At 43.4% G+C, this 26,733-nt stretch overlaps 1 protein-coding gene across 1 annotated transcript in view; it reads left to right on the top strand.

The window, feature by feature from the left end:
* Window positions 1–20,562, top strand: part of LOC124794803 (esterase FE4-like) — a 107,628-nt gene extending 87,066 nt beyond the window's left edge. The window contains exon 10 of the mRNA XM_047258463.1: window positions 20,203–20,562. Coding sequence (XP_047114419.1) covers window positions 20,203–20,362 — 160 coding nt within the window. The 3' untranslated portion in view covers window positions 20,363–20,562. The remainder of the gene's footprint in view (window positions 1–20,202) is intronic.
* The last annotated feature ends 6,171 nt before the right edge of the window (window positions 20,563–26,733 follow it).

Below are 26,733 nucleotides of genomic sequence, written 5' to 3'. Positions count from 1 at the left end.
AACCATTCGCAACAAAATCCCTGAATTCGACCTCGAGGAAAGCCGTCGCGCTCAGATTATACTCAGAACGAAGAGGGGATGAAGTCGAAATAGAACACTCCTAAATATTAACAGGCACGTGACGCATATCGAAAAAACATATTAGACGTCACATAAAGCACCTTGTGCAAAAGGCCATGTCAGTATTCACACAACTGACAGTTGCACCTTACTCGCCATTTGAGTGTGTTCGCCCCGTTTAGAATGTGTGCAGCATATGTAAGCAGATGTGCTATTACGTGATGTGTTGGTAAATGTGCCAAAACCTTGTAGATATAGGAGGCCTAAATGCACGCTATCTAACGCAGACGGGCGTGAATTCTGGAACAGGATAAGTAGTGAATTCTCATAAGAAAAGTATGCAGCTCCTCGAATACTTATCTTTTATTCTTTGATGTGAATTACAGCATTCTTGATGAGACATTTCATACGATAACTATCAAACTATGTAAGGCTAATGGCGCCTTGCTAGGTCGTAGCCATGGACTTAGCTGAAGGCTATTCTAACTGTTTCTCGGCAAATGAGAGAAAGGCTTCGTCAGTGTAGTCGCTAGCAAAGTCGTCGTACAACTGGGGCGAGTGCTATATCGTATCTCGAGACCTGCCTTGTGGTGGCGCTCGGTCTGCGATCACACAGTGGCGACACGCGGGTCCGACATGTACTACATGGACCGCGGCCGATTCAAGCTACCACCTAGCAAGTATGGTGTCTGGCGGTGACACCACATTACGTACCGTATTTCAATGAAGTAACAAGCATCTGTAAGCAATATGTATGTGGACATGGCCTTTTTCACAAGGTGCTTTATGTTTTTAAATATTTTACCCATGACAATCCTTTTATAATGTGCTGATTTTTATGCACTTTACGTCTTGTGCGTGAGGTTCAGAGTAAAATGGATATGTTTTACAACAAAAAGATTTTAAGACCTGAGAATGACAGCAAAGCCTCTTGAAACCAGTTATCGTAAATACAGAAATATTTTATGCGATCTTGGCTGTTGAATGGTTTTTTGAAATGGAGTGAGTATATAATGTAGATTATAAGGAAGGCGAATTATCGACTTCGGTTTACTGGGACAATTCAGGAATTGTGTAACTCGGATACAGAGGAGACTGCGTATGCAGCACTTGTGCGACCGAGTCTTGAGTACTGCTGGAGTGTCTGTTATTCCCCCTCCTCCACATCAGATTAATAGCAAACATCGAAGCAATTGAGAGGCGTGCTGCTAGATTTATGACCAACAGGTTTGATCAACATCCTATTATTACGGAAGTGCTCCGTGAGCATTGGCAACTGTTGGAGGATAAAAGAAGTTCTTTCCGCAAAATAGTCTTTAGAGTGCTTGGAGAAACAGCATTTGCCACTGACTGCAAAGATATTGTACTGCAGCCAACGTACAGCTCTCGTAAGGACCGTGAAGACAAGGTAACAAAAATTTGGGCTCGAACTGAGGCATAGAGCCAACCATTTTTCCTTTGCTCCAAGGAAACAGATTGACTAGCAGTGGTACAGGGTAACTTCCATCATGCCCTGTATGCTGGCGTGCGGAATGTGTATATAGATACGTAGGGTGTTGTAGTACGTTCCTAGATGCGTCACTCAGAAATTTGTATGCAGTCTTTCATGGGATAACTTGCATCCATCTTCAAAAGTCTGCCATTTCACTTTTTTCAGCATCTCTATGACACTCTTCCGTACGTCAATCAAAACGCTGACCATTCGTGGTGCCTTTGTGTACTTTCAATATCTCCTGTTAGTTCTGTTTGGTAAGAGTCTCACACACTTGAGCAGTATCGTAGGTAGAGCCCCATGAGTGCTTGGTAAGCAGTGCAGTCAGGTAACACTTCCCATGTATTCTATCAATGAACTGCAATCTACCGCCGGCCGCGGTGGTCTAGCGGTTCTAGGCGCTCAGTCCGGAACCGCGCGACTGCTACGGTCGCAGGTTCGAATCCTGCCTCGGGCATGGATGTTTGTGATGTCCTTAGGTTAGTTACGTTTAAGTAGTTCTAAGTTCTAGGGGACTGATGACCACAGATGTTGAGTCCGATAGTGCTCAGAGCCATTTGAACCATTTTTTTGCAATCTACCCCCTGTTTACCTACGACTGAGCCTATGCGATCATTCCATTTCACATTGCAACAAATTATTACAGACAAGTATATTAATAACCTAGACTCCAGCTGCGACACATTCCTATCATAGGAATAGGATACTAAGTTTAACGTTTTGGTAACCACATAGTTTTGCAGTCCTGTACATTTAAACAACATACCACGCACCAAATCGTAGACTTTTATCTTTTCGTTGGTAGTTCAGTCTTTTTCTCGTGGTCACCTCTTTCTTGACATTCCCCTTTCGGAGATGCGAACAGCTAACTAATCTGAAACTTTTTGCAATGGCCGCGCGGTTTAGGACGTCATGTCACGGACTGCGCGGCCCCTCCCGCCGGAGGTTCTAGTCCTCCCTCGGGCATGGGTATGTGTGTGTTGTCCTTAGCATAAGTTAGTTTAAGTTTAAGTAGTGTGTAAGTCTAGGGACCGATTACTTAAGCAGTTTGGTCCCTTAGGAATTCACACACAAAATTTCAAATGGCTCCAAGCACTATGGGACTTAACATCTGACGTCATCAGTCCCCTAGACTTAGAACTACTTAAACCTAACTAACATAACGACACCACACACATGCATGCCCGAAAGAGGATTCGAACCTGCGACCGTAGCAGCAGCGCGCTTTCAGACTGAAGCGCCTAGAACTGTTCGGTCACAGCGGCCGGCAATTCACACACATTTGAACATTTTTTTTGCAATGGAAAGATTGTAAACACAACTTTTCAATTACAGGGCACACTTCTTGTGGATGCGCATTATCTAAGCTGGCAACAGAAAGAAAATCGTTTCTGGGATAGAGAAATAATTTAACATCTAGCGTAAATTTCAATGTTGGAAAGTCTTTTCTGAACGTTTTTGTCTGGAGTGTACACTCGTGCAGAAGTGAAATGTGAACAATAAACAGTTTAGAGAAAAAGAAAGTAGAAGCTTTGGAAATGTGGTGCTGCAGTCGAATTTTGAAGATTAAATGGGTAAATCGATTTGATTCGTTAATGAGGTGCTGAATCCAAATGGGAAAAAATTATGGCACAAGCTAACTAAAAGAAGAGGTCGGCAGAAAGCACCCACCCTGAATCAGCAGTCTGGTTATGGAGGGAAGTGGGAGTAATGGGGGTAACTGTAGGGCTACCCCACGGCTTGGCTACAGTAAGCAGATTCAGACGGATGCAGATTGCAGAAGCTGTGCAGGCGTGAAAAGCCTTTTACACGATACACTAGCGTGGACAGTTGCATGAACCCAGTCTACGGACTGAAAGCCGCAACAGTAGTACACGTTATGTGTCTTAAATGCAATGGTTTTCATTGCCTCCTGCATCCTCATGACATTGACCAGTGCTGATTCTTCCGCCTTTAGGGACAGTTTGCCACCTAAAGGGCCTTAAAAGAATAAGAACCAACCAAAGAAGGATTCCAGTTAATAAACGGAATATTATGCAAGAGGAATTATGATAATGTGGAGCGGAAATGGTTTCTCGTGATACTAGCTCATACGCGATCAGAGATCCTGAATTGTTTTCACGACGCTCCAACAGCAGGCCACGCGGCATTTGTAAAGACTCAAGACCAAATCAGACGTCATGGTTCAACGGACAGGACTCTGCCGATCCGTTAGATATTATGTGAGGCATTGCAAGGAATCTCAAAGACGGAAGCATGTGCTACAGTTACCTGCGGTGCATCTGGTACCAATACCGCCTGCAGCAGCGTCGTTGCATCGAACTGGAATCTACCTCTTTCATATTTTCCTGAAACGGAAATTTGTAACTGGGTAAATCACCCCATATGGTGCCAACAAACTTTACAGACTACCAGAAATCCAGAAATTGCGAAGTTCCTTGTGGATGATGTCATTTTGAAGTACAGAGCACCCCATGTGATGATCTGTGATCATAATATTCTTCTCGGGTTTGCAGCCGGATCATTACGTCTTCATGACACAATATTTCCGCGGTCCAACTGGCCGCCATCTTCAGGTGAGAGTGCTGGTGCACGATCTCGCCGGAACTGACTTCCTAGCGCAAGCTGAGGCCCCTATATAGGCCGCAGAAGACCCACAACGCGTGCGCGAGAAGGTGCCGTAACTGCCCTCTAGCGCAGTAAACAAACCGCGCCGCCAGTGGTGGACATAGGCGAAATCGAGATATCGCTGTCAAAAATTAAAAAAAATTTTATTCCGACGATCGAAACACAGACCGTTGTTTTTCGATGTCAGATAACACCGGGTCCCAAGTCTCACTTAAAAGACTTGATACGAAAACGGCCAACATCATCAAGAAGCGTGCCAGTTTCGCCTTAGTCAAGGAGCGCATTCGCTTCACTCGAAGACAACTGGATCTCATATCCAAGGATTTACTTTTCTTGCACTTGGAGTTATCGTCGCTCCTGTCGGACGCATCCTGGGAATGGGTGGATAGTTCTTCTTGGGCACTATCAGATTGGACGCATAGGAGCGCCGTCATGAAACAGTCTTCGAAGTTTCAACGGCTTTTTTCTCAACCCACGACTTCTGATGACGACACCCGTCGACGGACAGTGATTAACCTCACGAGTAAAGAACTGGACGACGCCACGCTGTCAGTGTTGGAGAAAGGCCTGAATTTTGTCCCTATACCGAGGAATGTGCCTATCACCGAAATCATCTGCGTAGTCGAACAAGCAGTGTCCAGCTTTTCGGAGGACCAAGCTGAAGAGATTAGGCAAGAGGTCTCACATACATTGCGTCGGGCGCCGCCTCCACGGAGTAACATCTCCTCTCTCGAAAGGGCAGCCGTCCGGTCCATTAGAGAAGACGAAGATCTGATAGTTCTACCAGCAGACAAAGGCAACGCAACGGTTCTTCTGTCACGTGATGACTATCTGGGGAAGATGGATCTCTTACATGAGGACTCAGCATACAGAACATTGCAGGACGGCCCAACTGAACGGATAAAACGGAAGACGCTTTCACTGCTGAAGAAGAGTTCTTTACCTGACGACATTCTCAAGAAACTTGGTCCTGGTGCTGCCGTGCCACCGAGACTATACGGCCTACCCAAGATTCATAAGAAAGGGGTCCCGCTTCGTCCGATCGTGAGTAATTTGGGTGCTCCTACCTACAATCTAGCCAAGTATTTAACATCTGTTCTTGGCCCTCACGTCGGTAAATGCGAACATCACAATTGTATGGTGTTTATTCAGAGACTGAAGTCCTTGTCTCTTAGTCCCTCGGATTTACTTGTGAGCTTTGATGTCGCGTCGCTTTTTACCCGGGTTCCTCTGGAAGAATCTTTGCAATTAATTGGTGAGAAACTGGATGAGGAAACAACCAGGCTTTGTCGCCACGTGCTGACGTCGACGTACTTTTTATTTAATGACAAATATTTTGAACAGACTGAAGGAGTGGCTATGGGGAGCCCATTGTCCCCAATAGTCGCCAATCTTTTTATGGAAGATTTTGAGGACAAGGCGCTGAAGACGGCGTCCTTAAAACCAACTTGTTTCTGGAGGTACGTTGGCGATACGTTTATGGTGTGGTCTCATGGGAGAGAAGCTCTTGACTGCCTCCTAGATCATTTAAATTCCCTGCATCCTAGCATCATGTTTACCATGGAGGTGGAAAGTCATGGAAAGCTTCCGTTTCTGGATGTTCTGGTGTACCGAAAGGATGATGGGACACTGGGACACAGTGTTTATCGAAAGCCTACGCACACGGACCGTTACCTGCATGCTTCCAGCTGTCATCCATCGTTCCAGCGTACGGGGGTCCTGCGGACGTTGGCGAGAAGAGCTTATGCCATTTCAGATGGAGAAAGATTGACACAAGAATTGGACCATCTTAAGGTTGTGTTCAAGCAGAATGGCTATACAGATAAACAGATCCGTAGTGCTTTCCAGTTTGGACCTTCGCCTGAACCACCAGAAGATACCTGCAAATCGGTGGCTTTTCTCCTTTTGCTGGGAGCATTTCCTCGAAGATAGGAAGAATTCTGAAAAGATACCATATCAAAAGTATTTTTCGTCCGCCAGCCAAGATTAGAGCGCTCCTTGGCTCTGTAAAGGATGACTTGGGTTTGAGGAAGCCCGGTGTGTACAAGATCCCTTGCCACTGTGGGAAGGCTTATATTGGACAGACAATCCGGACCATTCAGGACCGATGTGTTGAGCATCAGCGGCACACACGGCTGCTTCAACCTGAGAAATCTGCAGTGGCGGAGCACTGTCTCACCGAGGGACACACAATGCTCTATGACAAGACACAAATGGTTGCCCCTGCATCTCGCTATTGGGACTGTGTTTTAAAAGAATCCATAGAGATTAGTTTATCTGACAATCTTATTAATAGAGACAAGCGCTATCTTTTAAGTAAGACTTGGGACCCGGTGTTATCTGACATCAAAAAACAACGGTCTGTGTTTCGATCGTCGGAATAAAAAAATTTTTAATTTTTGACAGCGATATCTCGATTTCGCCCGTTTCCACCACTGGCGGCGCGGTATGTCTACTGCGCTAAAGGGCAGTCACGGCACCTTCTCGCGCACGCGTTGTGGGTCTTCTGCGGCCTTTATAGGGGCCGCCACTTGCGCTGGGAAGTCAGTTCCGACGAGTTCGTGCACCAGCACTCTCACCTGAAGATGGCGGCCAGGTGGACCGCGGAAATATTGTGTCATGAAGACGTAATGATCCGGCTGCATACCCGAGAAGAATATTATCAATTATTATGCCGGGAAAGCCTTCGTAGCCAGATCTGTGATCATGATTCAAAATGGCAGAGCTCTATGGGACTTGAAGCATCTGAGGTCATCAGTCCCCTAAGAACTGCTTAAACCTAACTAACCTAAGGACATCACACACATCCATGCCTGAGGCAGGGTTCGAACCTGCGACCGTAGCGGTAGCGCGGTTCCGGACAGAAGCGCCTAGAACCGCTCGGACACACTGACCTGCTGTGATCATGGAAAAGTTTTTCCACTAGAGGATAGTACCACAAATAATTTCACTTTGCGACGTCAGCCACGTGATTACAATTGCCTACTACCCACAAAGGAATGGGCGCGCAGAACACTGTCGTAAGGTGTTGGCAGATGTGCTGTCGATGTACGTTACTGTCGAAGAGTGAGACAGAGATACAATACTACCGTCGAGGCATTCGCATATGATGCACCGAAGAAATACACTAACTACAGACTTCACACAGTACTTTCCGCTCCATGATCGCAACGCCAAAAAATAATGGATCCACTGCTCCAACCAGACGATACTCAGGATGACTATGTGAAACATCTCAATGCCAGGGATGAAGAAGCTAGAAACTTCTGTGCATGCGGACCCTGGATGCTGCGGAAAGATCGAGAGCCCCATAAAGCTAAGCACTGGTCAGTGAGATACAACCAAGGGGCCTTGGTATTGATTTTTACGTCTGTGCGGAAAGTGGGACTATAGCAGAAGATATTAAAGCGCTTGTTTTGGTCGTTTCGTATCCTTAGTCGCTTGTCGAGGGTCGCGCATGAAGTCGATTATTATGACCCTCAAGAAGACAAAAGCGCGGAGACGTCTTCCATACCCTCCGCATAAAGCACTACTACAGTTGAGATCGACGGTGGGAGGTTCAGAGGACCCGAAACCCACTCGACGATCGCGAGGCTTTGTTGGGAGGGACTACCTTCGACGCTCGTCGTAATTTTCAGCATGTCACAATACCACCAGAACGGGAGGACCCACCAGCGTCACCGTACAGACGCTAGTGATGGGGTATAGACCCAACCTTCTGTAGACGGCCGTAATGAGGACTTCTGAAACTGTTTTCACTGGTAGGTACTGTATTTCGTTGACGACTCAGCTTTCGGATTTGTGCTTGAGTGTTGCTACGATGTGACATTTTCTACTAATATCAATTAGGTAATGAGCCTCGTAGGAGGAAAAGACGGCAAAGGCAAGATAGCAAATGTGAGTTTATTACGTTGACCCGAGAGGTCGATTTGCATAACTCAAACTTTCAACACACTCGAATATAAATCGAGCTTAATTAGCCTAAGTATTTGCTGTAATAATGAAGTCCTCATTTCTGTCCCTCTTATACAGAGTAATTGAGTACATCGAGCAGTGGTGATGAACCGGATCGAACGAGCCATTTGCTGTACTACAGCTGACAAGCAGCAAAGGTTTGCTTCCTCGACCGGTTCTATACCAATTGAGAATAGTTTGCTGTGCATGTTCTCTCGTTCTTTGTAGAGTTCCACCCCTTCATTTAACCGCCTAAACAAAGATATTCATATCCTGCTGCCTCTTCCTGCCCCCCCCCCCCCCTGCCTCTGTCTGTACCTCTAACTGAAATTAACTTGGCCGCCAGCCTTACTATAAAAGTTTCAACCCGTGAATCAGATGACTCTCTGGCTGAAGATCCCGCGTCGGTTCATAGGCTCGGTGAACTTCAGTGGAAATCAAAGTCGGGAGACTGAGAACAATGAGTAAATTTAAGCCCACACCTCTTCCGTTCACGCAAAGAATATGGCGCATATGAACAAGAAATGAAAACGCAGAGCAGCCGAAAACACGTAAAGAGGAAAAAAACTGTTAAATTAGACGTGCCAATATAAATTAAGTGAGAAGGAGGTGTATTATATTTTCCTATTGACATCTCCATACTTTTACACACTTTAACGTGTAAGGTTTACCATAGCCTCAACAACATTCTAAACCAGTCAGTGTCCTCCTGCAAGTTAGTTGGTCTAATCGAAAACTATATGCCCTTCAGTCTGCTAATGAACAAAATACCTTCCTCCCATTCGTACTTAAACTATAGCAAATTCCCTTCGGAACTTCACCTTTCACTGCGAAAACTGCGTCTCTTCGCTATCCAGTGCTCCATGTAGAACTGCCAAACTCTTCCTTCGTGCTGATCTCACGCTGTTGCTCCCTCCGCAGTCGGCACTCACGATTCACTTCACGCTTGCGTCCACCAAAACCAAATTAATACCGACTGCCTGCAACCCCCCCCCCCCCCTCATGCTCCCTCACTGGAACACACTTTCACCTTCTTACTCTTTTAACTGGTTCTCACTTGATTATCCCTAAACGTTGCCTCCAACAGTTTTCCGCTGACTAGTTGCTCTCTAGCCAGCACTCCATATGAGTGAACTAATTGCGAATTTACCTGTTGTTGCTCGTACTTCAGGTAACTGGGCTATGCTTGGCTCTGTCTGAAAATGACTAGGTCGATAATGTTGTAGGGTCAAGCTGAACACGTCCGCCTTATGTCCAGAAGCGAACTTGCTCCAAATAATAGGTTGTAGCAGTGATCTTGCAGCGAAATAGTCTGTGCACTGGCTACAATTACGAATTTATAAAATAAACAGGCATATTAAACAAAGAGAAATGAATTTTATTCTAACGTCTGCAGTTGACGCAGGTGATAGAGAATTATGTTGAAAAATGTATATTCAGAAAGTAAATCCCAAATGAATGGAAAGTGATTCTACGATACCCAATGGACAAAAATAACTTCATCGAATGCAGTGAAGTTGTGTTGAGAGGGTTACGAGAATGGTAGCCCAGTACTCAAGCTATATAGTCATCAAAACTAAGGCCATTAGCCAACTCAAAATAATTCAGTTCAGTATGACAGTTTACACAATAACAGACGGGACAAAACTAATAGAAGCTCATTCTGTGCATGTTCTCAATTAAGTAATCGAGACGGAAAAAGTTCTACACTGGAGCACATTCAGATCTCGCAAAAACTAAGTCCTTCCAGAAGTTGAAGTGTGGTAGTGGCCATTCACTGCGCAGAATCTATCACCCACTCGACCGAAGAGATGCATTTTATCACTGGCAGGTTTGCCTTCTTCAAGAACAAACTTAAGAGTGGCCAGAATCGCTTCCTTGAGCGCCACCCGAAAGAAGTCTTTCCAATTCACGCACTGGTGTCCCGCCACTGTCTGCTTCTCCATTCGCTGAAGGCCGTCTCCATCAAAATACAGCGTTCTTAAGTTCTACTGACGTGATTTGGCTCAACTTGGCGACTTTCTGCGCTAAACTAACATACTAAAACAATATTTAAACGAAGAAATGTTATAAACTCTCAGCTCATTTACAATAAATATAAATAAGTTATTCGTAAATAATCTAGCATTCTTGTCAGTGCACTCTCATTAAATGACTACAGAATGTTGGCAGTATTGCTTAAACAATTGTTCACGCCTGTTTGAAAGTATCTTCTTCAGTCACTCTTTACAATAATAGTGTCAGCCAACACTGACCACTTCTTAAATTACCATAATTTCGTACTAGGAACTGAAATAAAACGTTAAACAAATATTTGGCAACACTAGTAATGTATATAGTAAGTACATTCACAAGTACGACAAAATATGAGGAATTTATCCTGCATACAGTTGATGTGTAACTGCGGAAAATACGATGTTCTGACAGGCGTTTACATAATGAAAAATATACAAATATATAAAAAACCCATAAATAAATTTCATAAAGAAGATTGGCTTTCAGGGATGATAGCTATAGCGCAGTTCTATTCTCGAAGACGTCGTTTGTTGAAACTTAAAGGCTGTCAATTGTAATGATCACTGTGAAAATGTTCAGTACTTTAAATTATTAACTTTTGTAATTTTAAAGATGTTGAAAATATCATTGTTTCATTGAAAGTGCCTCATCTTTCTGAGCTCGCAGATGTATTCAGGTTTGATTTTTTACGTAACTTTGAGTTATTGTCGAATTTATAAGAGCTGTAAGCAGCCATATTTCAGACTGTCTTAAGGTCCACCATTGCTGGTGCATCACTGGTCCTCTTAAGCAAGCGACCTCTGTCCAGTTTCCCCAGACTGGGTTTTACCTGCTTCCTGTCACTCGCTCCACATCTCTGCACCTGGGACGGGCTAGTGTTTAGTTGCACACACAAATTCACCTACCCTCCTACCAACTATAGGCTGCCAAACTGCTCGCCCTCATATACATGAGCTACACTCGGCTCTCGTGCTGTCTCCCACTATTTTGATGGCCGCTCAGAGCTGAATCACCGAAACAGCTGTCCTCCAGGAACAACTTTATAACTATATAAATCTAAAAAAAAAAAAAAAAAAAACATTTTGCAGCTATATACCAAAATCCAGCTGGCGTTCACAAATAGCCCCGGACTTTCCAGAGACGCTACGTTCCACAGATGCTCCAGGTATCGTATTTCCAAACATTTCCATGGACGGATATACTTTATTGCATCCTATAGTCCTAAGACTTTTGAATCTGAGCAGGTTGGATACATCTGCCTTCTGGCCATGTGGCTGCACAATTCACACTTTTTTCACATGGAACCACTAGCCAGAAAGGTGTTATTTCCCCTGCGGTCGAGATGTGGCCAGAATCCATAGCAGATTTCTCCATTTGCGTTTAACTCTGGAATGATTGACACTAAGTTAAACATTCCCACAAGGTCCCCCTAAATGTAGGATCACACATAGTTCTGCTCTGCCTAATTCTGTGGTGGTCTTTCAAATTCAGGAGATGCTTTGTGTCCAAAATGCAGAGTGGCCTTTTGTAGCCAGTTTTTGGTGTTCGGAAACGGCACCCATTCGTACCATAGTGCGTACTCTTACTCCCAGACTGCACTTAGTAAATAATATGGATTATCATAATTATCTGCCTCAAGCAGATTGTTGGTGCGTTTTCCGAATCATTCTCACCACAATACCTCGTCGTCTCCACACGTTAATTGTGATAATTAGTTTGACCTTTTGATATATGCGAGGCTTTTGGAGATGAAATATCGGTTGCCCTATGCACCTTAGAGGTATTAGCGGTCGGGGAGAGCGTTGTACATGGGAAACTTTTCAGACTTTCACTTTTAGCCAGCTCTGTAATATTAGTTCAATTTATTTTCTTATTTCAGTTATAAATTACCGCATTCGTTTTTGTGTTCTGTAGTCTTTTTTCGAAAACATGGTCGCAGGTGCAACATGCTTGTGCATCAAAGAACAAATATTCTATTAGTATTTTAAAGCGTTGCACGCACAAAAAATTTGTAACTGACGTCACCACTGTCCACGCGTCATATAACTACTTTTAAAAATAAATAGAATTTTACTTGCCAAACAATTCTGTAACTGAAGAATTAATAATATGTTCCATACAACTTCAGTATATTAGACAGCACTCAAATGGATAAAACTCGCAATATCTCCAAGTGCTGCACAAGGCGCAACCTGAGGTTTAGCAACATCAAAAACTGTGTAAAATGGCGGGAACTGCATGTGGCGGTCTCTACTGCACGTTAGTTCATGTAATTCTAAAATCGGTCACTAGTGAAGCATCGACCAAAATACGTTTTCCTAGGTACGCTATCCCACAGGAACAATATTCTCCGCTGTACATACACTCCTGGAAATTGAAATAAGAACACCGTGAATTCATTGTCCCAGGAAGGGGAAACTTTATTGACACATTCCTGGGGTCAGATACACCACATGATCACACTGACAGAACCACAGGCACATAGACACAGGCAACAGAGCATGCACAATGTCGGCACTAGTACAGTGTATATCCACCTTTCGCAGCAATGCAGGCTGCTATTCTCCCATGGAGACGATCGTAGAGATGCTGGATGTAGTCCTGTGGAACGGCTTGCCATGCCATTTCCACCTGGCGCCTCAGTTGGACCAGCGTTCGTGCTGGACGTGCAGACCGCGTGAGACGACCATCATTGGCACCAAGGCAGAAGCGACTCTCATCGCTGAAGACGACACGTCTCCATTCGTCCCTCCATTCACGCCTGTCGCGACACCACTGGAGGCGGGCTGCACGATGTTGGGGCGTGAGCGGAAGACGGCCTAACGGTGTGCGGGACCGTAGCCCAGCTTCATGGAGACGGTTGCGAATGGTCCTCGCCGATACCCCAGGAGCAACAGTGTCCCTAATTTGCTGGGAAGTGGCGGTGCGGTCCCCTACGGCACTGCGTAGGATCCTACGGTCTTGGCGTGCATCCGTGTGTCGCTGCGGTCCGGTCCCAGGTCGACGGGCACGTGCACCTTCCGCCGACCACTGGCGACAACATCGATGTACTGTGGAGACCTCACGCCCCACGTGTTGAGCAATTCGGCGGTACGTCCACCCGGCCTCCCGCATGCCCACTATACGCCCTCGCTCAAAGTCCGTCAACTGCACATACGGTTCACGTCCACGCTGTCGCGGCATGCTACCAGTGTTAAAGACTGCGATGGAGCTCCGTATGCCACGGCAAACTGGCTGACACTGACGGCGGCGGTGCACAAATGCTGCGCAGCTAGCGCCATTCGACGGCCAACACCGCGGTTCCTGGTGTGTCCGCTGTGCCGTGCGGGTGATCATTGCTTGTACAGCCCTCTCGCAGTTTCCGGAGCAAGTATGGTGGGTCTGACACACCGGTGTCAATGTGTTCTTTTTTCCATTTCCAGGATTGTAGTTAATACAATCAACTGCATGGCTCAAATCGATGGCCAAAGTCATATATTTGGGGCAGAGCACATTGAATTTTTGCTCACTCGTAGAATAATCAGTGCTTTGTAATATCTTACACGCTTTTGTTAGACAGATAGCACTGAAATGGACGCTCGGGTGTGCAATTCCATAGTACAGTAAGTGTAAGAAGATCCCTGACAGCAGCTGTGGGCTGGGTGAGGCAATTTCGTGCACCTACATCAGCAACGTGATAAGATTTTGTAAACGTCTATCTGGCAACGCCTCAGATGTCGCAGTTACATAGTGGACTATTGCCTTCGCCTGCAGCCATTAGCTCTACACAGCTGAAAGAGGACAACATCGCTGCTAGCTGGCAAGGAAATTCTTACAGCGACTCGACTATAGCCTACCATTTGCTACGGTTTTTATGAAAGGGTGTATTTACTTTGCTAGTTTAAGAATGAAAGTGTACTGGTGATTGGTAGGTGAAAGTTGCATGCAGTTCACAGCCCAAACACGAATAATTCTCATGTGCATATACTTTCATTCCCTAAGAATAAACTTCTTCTTAGAAATTTGTGGCCCCTGTGTCGACAGTATGGGTTCTATTTATACTGAAATTGCAATCTGTGGGAGGGGGTAGGGAGTCGCAGTTCTGTAATTTGCACCGGCCTGGTCTCTTAACTCTACGTAGCTTCCCAGTACAGTGAAAGATGAAGTGTTAGTTTTTCACGAGATATTATTATCCGACATGGATTGCTACTTTCTTAGGCAGATTATCACGTGACAAACCACAGTCATTACAAAGTCATACGCTCACATCGATTGGTGATGTGCAAATGCACACACAAAAGAGTCAATACATCTAAATGATATGGCATTCACACACTAATTATTAATAAGAAACCTTCCTAGTATGTAACTGGTCAACACAGCTGGCACACTCTCAGTTCGAAATACATCTCTACACGTAGCCAACCATGCTTGTCTATACATTACCTGAGAAAAAAAGTGAGTCATCCATAGGGAAGGAGGAAACGAAATGAAACTTCACGGATTGGGATGGTGACTACCAAATCGAGTCAAATTTACAAAGAACTTGGCAGTAAGGTCCCACTTATTACTCTGACATGGCAACCCCTATGGATTGGATGCATCCACTCATTCAGTTGAGAAGATGTCGTAAGATAATTGTCTCCTATCCTGAGGCAAGCTAGTTCACTACTAAGGAATTCGTGCTTTATATCCTGTGTATTTATCTTGGGACGCATTTTATATGGGAGTATGTTCCACACATACACTGTTGGACACAAATATGGGGATTTTGTTGACCATGGGAGTGCCTCAGCATCACGCTGACAATCCACAGGGACGTGTCATTAGTGTACTAGCCTTGTTCTGCTGAAAATGGCACCACGATACTGTCACAAGAGAAGTAACACATGAGGACAGGGAACATCTGTGATGTACTCTTGTGCTATCAGAATTCATTTAGTAATTGCCAGCCGTGACCTGAAATGGTTCCCGATGGCTCCCCACACCATGGCGACAGGAGTAATACCTCTGTGCCTCTCCAGATCATTGGAAGAATCGTACCTGTCTCCAGATCGTCGCTATACTAACCGACGATGGTCATCCATGGTTGCGCAGAACACGTTGTGATACCAAACAACAGCAATGCATACTACTTCCCTGTCACTCCAAGTTCAACCATTTGTGTTGTGGTGTTCATGGCATCCTGTACATGGGAAGATAACTCCCTAATCTGGCTGCTGATAGTCGCTGATTAGTGGTGCAGAATAACACAGTGTGCTTCGGGGAGTCCATTACCTGTTCTCGGCTGGCATGCACAGATGTGAAGTGGTTACCAAGTGTTTAGGGCATAATATAGTGGTGCTGCTTTGCGGTGTTTAGACTAGGTCGACCGGAAACTTGACGATAAGTAGGCTCTCTCTGACGTGCCCATGCAGTTCAGTATCCACCCTCTATCACATCCAAATGCCCCCCCCCCCCCTCCCAATTTCTGAATTTTGCATGATTCGATCAGCCAGCAAATGTAGACCCAAAAGTAGGCCCCTTTCAAACGTTGTTTGGTGTCGAAAACACAGTCTCCCACGAACACTCGGTACCTCCGTGTACTTAGTGATTGCTCACCATCTTAAAGTGTTCCCGTTCCTTATAAAGGCTACCAGGACTGGTTACAACACTATACATGATGAACACTAGTGCATTCTGGTTGCTATTTTACCTGTCACAAAGAATAGGACCTTTAATCATTTACAGACATATCAGTGGTGTGCATGTGTATGAAATTGCATTGACATGCCGCTATGTCCTCTGAGTACTTCACTCTGTCAGTCAGTATAGCTCCCTGTCTACTGGATAGATTTGTTTGCAGATCAGAGCAGTAGGACATCGTTCATAACAACACGACAGCGCCAGAGTGATTCGGTGCTTCATAAATTTCTAAATTTTTTAAATTTTACTGTCTAATTATTTTCAGTAACAGTTTCTAGTGACTGTATGTTTAAGAAACCCTTTAGACACATGCAGATTCCTATTTGGCATTTTATTTAACAAGTAATAAGTAATGAAGTTACATGTTATGGCATGCATGCAGCAGCCGAGCAGCCATTAGAATTGTAGCATCGCCCTGGTAGTGCCTTGTTAGCTAAATGTAGGAGCTCAACGATATATCATTCTGTGCGCAAATGACATGACTTTCATGGCCACATATACCGATCAATGCTTTCTAACGGCAACAGCTGCTCGCTTCTGTACGTTGTTCTCTCCGCTTAGTAATAATCATGACTGCAAGAACCAGAGATGTTAAACATTATTCAGAGGTGTCGTGATGCCGCTAAATGTTATGTCAAGGTCGTTCGCACGATATTGTGCCAACCCGCCGCTACCAACAAACCTCAGCAAGACTCTTGGGTACTGGGAACACTGTTGCGTTATTCTAATAGTTAGTAGATAAGTAGTTGTCATTAAAAAAATGCCTTTTGCAACATATCGAGGTTTCTTACGTGCAATCGATCTCCCATCTCTTACCGATCTACACCCATTTCGTCTTCTATCACGTCAGCAAGCAGGTACTTCTCCATATGGAGGACCTCAGTGAATTTTCCATCTATACTCTCTCATGGTCAGACAGAGATTCCGAAATCAGATACTGGACTGTAAGGCGTACCCAGGAGCAGATATAGACTCAGATCACAATATAGTAGTGATGAAGAGTAGGCTGAAGTTCAAGACATTAGTCAGGAAGAATCAATACGCAAAGAAGTGGGATACGGAAGTAGTAAGGAATGACGAGATATGTTTGAAGTTCTCTAACGCTATAGATACAGCAATAAGGAATAGCGCAGTAGGCTGTACAGTTGAAGAGGAATGGACATCTCTAAAAAGGGCCATCACAGAAGTTGGGAAGGAAAACATAGGTACAAAGAAGGTAGCTGCGAAGAAACCATGGGTAACAGAAGAAATACTTCAGTTGATTGATGAAAGGAGGAAGTACAAACATGTTCCGGGAAAATCAGGAATACAGAAATACAAGTCGCTGAGGAATGAAATAAATAGGAAGTGCAGGGAAGCTAAGACGGAATGGCTGCAGGAAAAATGTGAAGACATCGAAAAAGATATGATTGTCGGAACGATAGACTCAGCATACAGGAAAGTCAAAACAACCTTTGGTGACATTAAAAGCAACGGTGGTAACATTAAGAGTGCAACGGGAATTCCACTGTTAAATGCAGAGAAGAGAGCAGATAGGTGGAAAGAATACATTGAAAGCCTCTATGAGGGTGAAGATTTGTCTGATGTGATAGAAGAAGAAATTGGGGTCGATTTAGAAGAGATAGGGGATCCAGTATTAGAATCGGAATTTAAAAGAGCTTTGGAGGACTTACGGTCAAATAAGGCAGAAGGGATAGATAACATTCCATCAGAATTTCTAAAATCATTGGGGGAAGTGGCAACAAAACGACTATTCACGTTGGTGTGTAGAATATATGAGTCTGGCGACATACCATCTGACTTTCGGAAGAGCATCATCCACACAATTCCGAAGACGGCAAGAGCTGACAAGTGCGAGAATTATCGCACAATCAGCTTAACAGCTCATGCATCGAAGCTGCTTACAAGAATAATATTCAGAAGAATGGAAAAGAAAATTGAGAATGCGCTAGGTGACGATCAGTTTGGCTTTAGGAAAAGTAAAGGGACGAGAGAGGCAATTCTGACGTTACGGCTGATAATGGAAGCAGGGCTAAAGAAAAATCAAGACACTTTCATAGGATTTGTCGACCTGGAAAAAGCGTTCGACAATATAAAATGGTGCAAGCTGTTCGAGATTCTGAAAAAAGTAGGGGTAAGCTATAGGGAGAGACGGGTCATATACAATATGTACAACAACCAACAGGGAATAATAAGAGTGGACGATCAAGAACGAAGTGCTCGTATTAAGAAGGGTGTAAGACAAGGCTGTAGCCTTTCGCCCCTACTCTTCAATCTGTACATCGAGGAAGCAATAATGGAAATAAAAGAAAGGTTCAGGAGTGGAATTAAAATACACGGTGAAAGGATATCAATGATACGATTCGCTGATGACATTGCTGTCCTGAGTGAAAGTGAGGAAGAATTAAATGATCTGCTGAACGGAATGAACAGTCTAATGAGTACACAGTATGGTTTGAGAGTAAATCGGAGAAAGACGAAGATAATGAGAAGTAGTAGAAATGAGAACAGCGAGAAACTTAACATCAGGATTGATGGTCACGAAGTCAATGAAGTTAAGGAATTCTGCTACCTAGGCAGTAAGATAACCAATGACGGACGGAGCAAGGAGGACATCAAAAGCAGACTCGCTATGGCAAAAAAGGCATTTCTGGCCAAGAGAAGTCTACTAATACCAATTACTGGCCTTAATTTGAGGAAGAAATTTCTGAGGATGTTCGTCTGGAGTACAGCATTGTACGGTAGTGAAACATGGACTGTGGGAAAACCGGAACAGAAGAGAATCGAAGCATTTGAGATGTGGTGCTATAGACGAATGTTGAAAATAAGGTAAGGAATGAGGAGGTTCTACGCAGAATCGGAGAGGAAACGAATATGTGAAAAACACTGATAAGGAGAAGGGACAGGATGATAGGACATCTTCCAAGACATGAGGGAATGACTTCCATGGTGTTAGAGGGAACTGTAGAGGGCAAAAACTGTAGAGGAAGACAGAGATTGGAATACGTCAAGCAAATAATTGAGGACGTAGGTTGCAAGTGCTACTCTGAGATGAAGAGGTTGGCACAGGAGAGGAATTCGTGGCGGGCCGCATCAAACCAGTCAGTAGACTGATGACCAAAAAAAAAAAAAAAAAAAAAAAACTCTCCTCTCTGTGTAATTAGCAGAACAACACAGTTCTCGAAAAACCTAAAGACAACTGCCTTTAAAGATCAGAAGATTTCCAGACTGCAGAAATTTTTTAAAACTTTTATTTAATTTCCACACTTATTAACCAATTTAAATATTAATTAACAAATAATGAATCATATTTTTAATAAAAACTGCGTCTTATTGTTTTTAATTATTAATCCCATAAAACTGCGAGTGTAAAGGAAACACTGCGGTCAGGCCTTGAAGACTAAACCGAGCCGGATAGTGCAGTGGTTAGCATACTGGACTCTCATTCGGAAGGACGACGTGTCACACTCGTGTCTGATCATCCTGATTTAGGTTTCTCGTGATTTCCTTAAATCGCTTAAGGCAAATGCCAGGATGGTTCCTTCGAAAGGACACGGTCGCTGTTCTTCTCCACCCTTCCCTAATCCGCGCTTGTGCTCCGTCTCTGATGACCTCGTTGGCGACTGGACGTTAAACAATGACCTCCTCCTCCTTCTGAAGACTAAGGGATAGCCGACTGACCACCGTTTTATCCTCGGTCATTCATCATCAGATATGGTATAGAATGGTATGCATGGATCAGCATACCGTACTCTCGGCCATTACCGACATTTCGACCTTGGAGTCGCTGTGTCTCAATCAGGTAGCTGCTCCGTTGGTATCACGAGACCAAATGCAGTCCAATTTAGTCCTCCCACCAAGGAGAAATCCCTGATAGCGCTGGATATCGAACCCGGGTCCCCCTCCCCCCCCCCCCCTCACCCCAGTGACGGTCTGTCAAGTTGAACACTTGGCTGCAAAGGTGGACAACTGGGAGTATTCTCGATAAATTAAAATTTGTCACATAAATGGGAAACAAAAAACAAAATGTATTTTTTTCTATTTCTAGAGATTCAACAGTATTATTGATTATTTATGTATGTAAGTTTTCTCATATTATTCGACAAGTAGGTAAAAATAACAAGGTGTCACTTTTATTAAAAAATTACAAGTTAGTACCTGTTAACTAATATTCAGATTTATTCATACACATGGAATTTAAACAAAAAAAAATGAAACTGCTAGTACGATTCGAACCAGCATTTACACGATTGTAATACTTCTGCCCGACTCCGCAGCTACTAAAGCCATTACTGATAAACTCGAGAACTTCTTTACTTAAGTGATTTGATTTTAAATTTCCCGAAATCTGCTCCATATGTGACGTTCTGATGGTCTGGTGTCCACAGGAAGCCCACGGACCCTGAACTGGATGTATCATGGCCACCTTTCACCGCAGACGACGCAGCCTACCTGTACGTAGGCCGGCAGGGATTCAGTGTCCAACGGCGGCCGTTTGCCGAAAGGGTAGCGTTCTGGGACGACCTGTACAAACGCTATGGCGGCTAGAGAGACTGCACAGTACTTCCACACTACAACAAGAGGTATTGGCCTCACATCACACACAATGAAACCCTCAGCGCTCTCTTCATACCGTGCACAGATGCCAATAATCAACTATAACGTCTCTTAAAGTATTTGTAGTTGTAAAGGAAGCCATTGTTAGAAGAAACGACACTTATGCTAAATTTGTAATAAAGAAATGCAAACAAAACACACGTATTACGTTATTATTTCAGCCTTTATCCTGAAACTGAATTTGCTATTAGATGTTAACACGGAAATTTGTGATCTGTCTGAATTGCATCAACAAGGGAACTAAGGCATGGCGAATAAGATACATTTGAAAAGATCTATTAGAAGGTGGTCTCATGGCCATAACAACAAAGAAGTAAAGGAAACAAGATTAAATTGTCTTTACTGTACTACGATCGATAATCTATTAACTTTTATTTCATATTATTACATCGTTTTAATACATATGAAAAGATGCATAACAATGAAGCTTTATTTCCTTAATAATATAAATACTCATTCATTTTATATAACAGTTTGAAATTAAACCACAGTTAGTTAAACCTGAAGAATTGAACTGCAAAGGGGCAATTCAAGAACTTACTTTCTGAAGTTAAGGTTCCAATGGCCATTTCAACACTGGATTTTAACTTTTATCCTGTCTTCCATCTCCTCCCGTGAGACATCAATCCTCGGTCAAATTCTTTTTTCTAGGATACCATCCCACCTTCATTTGAGTTGGATCTAAGCATTATTGCGTGAGAAGCGATGTTGGAAAATAAGGAAAGGTAGAAAACGTAGAAGAGAAGTGAAAGTAAAGGAAACGAGGCAATTGACTTTGGAGAAATGGAGTATGGTTAGATGCGAGGGAGGAATGAAACTGGAAAGTGGGAAAGGGGGAAAGAAGGAAGTGTGAAAGACAAAGCAGAGCAAAAAGTGAGGGTGTAGAGGAAAAAACAGTGGAGAGAGGGAAATGATAAAGGAAGAAAATATGATAGGATGGAGAATGGAAGAATGAAATCGTAAAGCAAGATGTGAAAGGGAAAAAGAAGCAATTGCGAAAGATAAAACCGAAGAAGAACAGTAGAAAGAAGGAAAAGGACACAAAAGAATATGTGAAACAAGTAAGAGGGAAATAATGAAGCATGACAAGAAAGAAAGTGGAAAGAAGGAAAGGAGCAAAGAAGAAAAATTGAAATAAGAAAGGTAGAAGAAGGAAATGGGATAGAAATGTGGAAAGATGGAAATGTGAATGAAGAAGTATGGGAAAGAAGGAAGAAATGAAAGGAAAGAAGTAAGCCAGGAAAGGAAGAAGGAATGAAACAGTGAGTAGGAAGGAGAGAATGAATGAAAGAAAGAATGGAGAAAACAGAAAAAGTGATCAGTAAAGAACGGAAAAAAGAAGGCAGCAAAAAAAGAAGCTAAGAAATAAAAAGGGAATGAAATTAGACAGGAAGGATGAAAAATGTGAGGAAGGATAGAACTAAGATAGCCAACCAAAAATCAAACAGGAATTATATAGGAGTAGGCCTAATAATTCATAAGAAAATAGGAATGTATGTAACCAACCACGAGCAGAATAACTGAACATATTATTGCAGTCAAGATAGTCATACAGTCAACCTGCACCACAGTTGCAAAAATTTATATCCCTACTAGCTCTATAGGTTATTAAGAGTTAAAACAATGTATGATGTGATAAAGGAAATTGTTCAGTTAGTTAAGGTAGATGAATGCTTCATTGTGATGGGTAATTGGAATTTGACAGGAAAAGGAAGAGAAGGAGGACATGGGTGGGAGAGAAAGCAATGAAAGAGGGGGCTAGCCGATAGAATTTTGCACATAGCATAATTTAATTATCACTGACAACGAGTTTAAGAATCATGTAATCTGCTTTATACATGGAAGAGAGGAAACACTTGAAGATTTCAGACTAATTACATTTATATATATATATATATATATATATATATATATATATATATATATATGTATATGTATGAAATCTTGAAGATACACTCCTTAAATAATGAAGAATGTAGTAAGCTCAGTTTCAAAGAAGGCAGACGCTATCAAATCACCAGTTTAATGTGTAATGGTTGTGGAATAATTACACTAATTATTTACAGAAGAAAAACTGGTAGAAAACGACTTTTGAGAAGATTAGCCTGCGTTCTGAAGAAATATAGGAACACTTAAACCCATACTAACCCTACATATTATCTTAGAATGTAGGTAGATGAGAGGCAAACATACTTTTGTAGCGCTTTTTAATTGTGCATGAACATTTTAATAGACACATACATACATAAATGAGCACTGACATACATAACTAACATTTGAAAAGAAATAGGTGCTAGATTCACAAAGGAAGTATTTTGTACTGTAACCAACAGTTAAATGTGGAAAATGCACCTTAAGTTTACTTTATATGAAAATATTCTTTATATGTGAACACACAAATATACGCTGAATGCAAATATTGCTAACACTTCATCAGAATTAAGTACAGGATTCATCAAAATTAGTGTTGCACTGTATCCCTAAACTGTTCCATTTCCAACATTGAACCACAGTATAAATTTGTCACTTGTGTGCAGATGGCGACACATGGATCTTATGAAATAGTCTTTAGAATCTTTAACATTCCTCACACCAGTGTGGGGGATGTTTCCAGAATGAACAGTTCTGCAAGGGTAGCAGGAGAGCTTCTGTAAAGTTTGGAAGGTAGGAGACGAGGTGCTGGCAGAAGTAAGTAAATGTGCAAGGAAGGTGGCAGAATTTACGGATCTGAATTATTGTGCCAACGCCCTCTGAAAATACATGAACTATATTTCCATAAATCACTTCTAAATAAAATCAAAATTTAAATATAATGCTCAAAAACTCGAAACACACGATGAAGCCAAAGACAATCAAACTGATCAAGCACCGTTTCAGGGTGGGAAGAAAATGTTACTTAAATCTTTATTTCATTGTAGCAATTACACTGCAGGTATTCGTAACAGCCAAGGAGACTGACATAAAGCACGGAAAACGAATGTAATTATGGCGAAAGACAGCGATCGAACAAGGTTCCACACACAGAGATTAAACTTAGATAGCTCTTTGCACCAGAGATCACTGAACACGAACAAAAATTCAATATTTGTACCAAAATAAATTTTTTTCAAAATACATAAGATTTGAAGCAGAAAACACCCATGGGACAACCAGCGTAACTTGCTTTCTAACGTAGTAGCACTAGTATTGAAATTTACCGGTTAATGTACTATGACGACAACCAAAGTTAATTGATACCACGCTTTTCGAGTCACTATGATAATAAGCAACATTCTGAAGTGCGTACATATCAAGGCACCAATGATCATAATATCTGTACCTATACCAATAACGCCCTGTAAATAAAAATTTGTACTTTAACATTATAAAACACACGTCTGTACCATTGCTGGTCTAACTTTCAGCTGTAACGATCTGGCAGATACCAAGCCACTACGCATCAGGATGGGCGAGAGAAATGGCGAGGGAGAGCAGATTCACGACAGGATGTGCGGGTAAATAGCGTAGTATTTACAGGCATTTAGCCCACTGCGGAATGCACTGATACCCTGATGGCGCCTGGGACTTCCATTGTCCTATGTCGTGGCCGGCAGCTACCGCGGTGCCATGTGTGTTTCTAGCGCTGAAGAATGAGCACTGCCCGCAGAGGTCCTCGGAAGTTGTACTGGAGTTCCTCAGCGGGTGGTGGCTGGCTGCACACGAGCTCCAGACAATGGTGAAATTCTCCAAGTCCCGCAACAGCACCGCCACAGTCGTGGCGAAACTCGTGGCGAAGCCTGTCAAGTTAATCAGCGAGCTGCCAGCCAGCAGAGTTTCATCACCAAGGATTAGCCGTGGTTTCTCTGAAGCTCAAAAGGCTGTCACTCTCCCCGTTTCTCAACGCAGACGGAATAGCGAGATGACTGAATGCTTTGAACGCCTACGCTCGCTTATTTATACCGTTATATCTACACTTCTGAAGCAGCCCTACTGGGGTGGCGTGGAGACGAAGGGGTAGGGCCTACAACTTGGATTGCTGTATTCTTGTTCTGTCAGCTTTTTCTAGCTCCACCTACTCAGAGCGCGGGTTGCTCACTCACATATGCAATGTGTGAGTTTCTCGGTAACACGCTAGTGCTGCGAGTTACAAAATGTTACTTCACTCCTGGTCACCCTGTGGTGCGGCGTTAGTGATTCTGTGCTCCTCGGCCGTGACCGATGTGGCAGACCGTGTCCGTCCTGAGTGTTTTGATGTGATGTCAATTGGAATTTTGTGGTAAGGTCTTATATGAGCAAACTGCTGCGGTCATCGGTCCCTAAGCCCACACACTACTTGAGCTAACTTTAACTAATTTACGATATGGGCAACGCACACGTCCATGTCCGAGGGAGGACTCGAACTTCCGACGGCGCACGGACCGTGACAAGGCACCTCAGACCACGCGGCTATCCCTCGCGATTTGTGATGTGGCTGGCTCTGAGCGCTATGGGAATTAACATCTGAGGTCATCACTCCCCTAGAACTTAGAACTACTTCAACCTAACTAACCTAAGGACATCACACACATCCATGCCCGAGGCAGGATTCGAACCTACGACCGTAGCGGTCGCGCGGTTCCTGACTGAAGCGTCTAGAACCGCTCGGCCACACCGGCAGGCGATTTGTGATGTCAACAATACTGTGCAGTAGCTTACTTTATTAGCACACTGGCTGCACTGGCTGCATGGCCGGAAAAAAAACTTTATAGAATTTACAGTCACTTGCCGAACTTTTTCGGGGCACAGCACACCCCGCACCTCCATCTTCCCTCTTTCGAAACATTTGTCCCGAATCCTCCAAGACTAGTCTTCCCTCGGAACTACTATTACCTATTAGACTCTCAACCGCTCTGACAGCTTTAACTATGGTTTGTCCGATAAGGGTCTCCCCCTCATCGACAAGTACATGGGCTGGTCCCGGCGTACGTTCGAGTCCTCCCTCGGGCATGGGTGTGTGTGTTTGTCCTTAGAATAATTTAGGTTAAGTAGTGTGTAAGCTTAGGGACTGATGACCTTAGCAGTTAAGTCCCATAAGATTTCACACACATCTGAACATTTGACAAGTACATGATCTTACTTTTCAAGAGCAGTTTCCAGAACCTTATTACAATTAATCTAATTTCAACGACGGTCAAACTGTGACAGAATACCCACAGCTACACTGCTTTCAACCATCTGTGTTATAATTAGTTCCATTACGGTACTTTTGGTCTGTGAGGGAGGCTGGTGACTCAAGCAGGAATAGAAGTGCTATGCATAATCAAATTCAGCTTAGTCAGGTATGTAAGCAATATTTTTTTTCATTTCAACACGATCTTTACTTACAATAACCTCAAACCACTGCGTAAAGGGTTCTCACCGACACTTGTAGGGAGTATTCTGTACGCATTATGGATTTACCTTTCAATTTTCTTTTCAGTAACTTATGTGAAATAACTGTGAAAGGTCTAGAATGGCAGGAGAAGCTGATGCCAATGAAGGCAATTCTTGTGAGTGGATGAGCTATAAGGTCTCTAGTGCTATTAAAAAAAAAGAGTAGAAACGCTATAGCGGTTAGCGCTTTTGGCCAGTAACACTGTGGTCCTGAGTTTGATTCCCGGCGACCACTTGAAATTTTTCTGTAATACTTACTTTACTTTACTTTTCCGTGTCCAGATCAAATTTTATTTTTCCAATAGTTAGCCACCACAACGGCTTTGTCGTTGGCTTGTAGCAGGTCACTAAAACTGCAGGGCTCCGGCAGTAGTCGGCACATGAGCAGATGTGCCTCGTCTTGTACCTCTCCGCATACGCAAAGAACGTCGTCATCTTTAGTCAGCAGTCCCCACTTACACAGATTAGTTTTGCATCTGGGTACACCAGCTCTCAGCCTATTTAGTGTTCTCCACACTGTATAAGGAAGTTTGTTTCCAGGTGCCATTTGCTCTTTCGGTATTATCTGCAGTGCGGTTTGTTCATTCTCCCATCTACGGACTCTATTATCTTCCTGTGAACCGTCAAGGATCTTGGTTCTTGCAATAAAGCTATTTCTAGACTTAAGCCTCCGAGCCTGAGTGACGTACCCATTCAGTGGGTGTCGAGAATCTGTTTCTTTCTTTGTTCTCTCAGCGTCTGCTGCCACCTGCCTTCTGATCTTGGATGGGGCAATTCCAGCAAGTAGGTACAAATTACCCGTTGGTGTGGGTCTGAGACAGCCCGTAACAATTCGCATTGTCTCATTTACACTTACATCAACCTGTTTAGCATGTGCAGATGCTTCCCATACTGGCGCTGCATAGTCTGCT

Source organism: Schistocerca piceifrons, chromosome 1, assembly GCF_021461385.2.
Source record: "Schistocerca piceifrons isolate TAMUIC-IGC-003096 chromosome 1, iqSchPice1.1, whole genome shotgun sequence".
In the NCBI taxonomy this organism is placed as follows: domain Eukaryota; kingdom Metazoa; phylum Arthropoda; class Insecta; order Orthoptera; family Acrididae; genus Schistocerca; species Schistocerca piceifrons.
The sequence above is the reverse complement of the archived record's forward strand: the minus strand, read 5'-3'. Positions and strand labels throughout refer to the sequence as shown.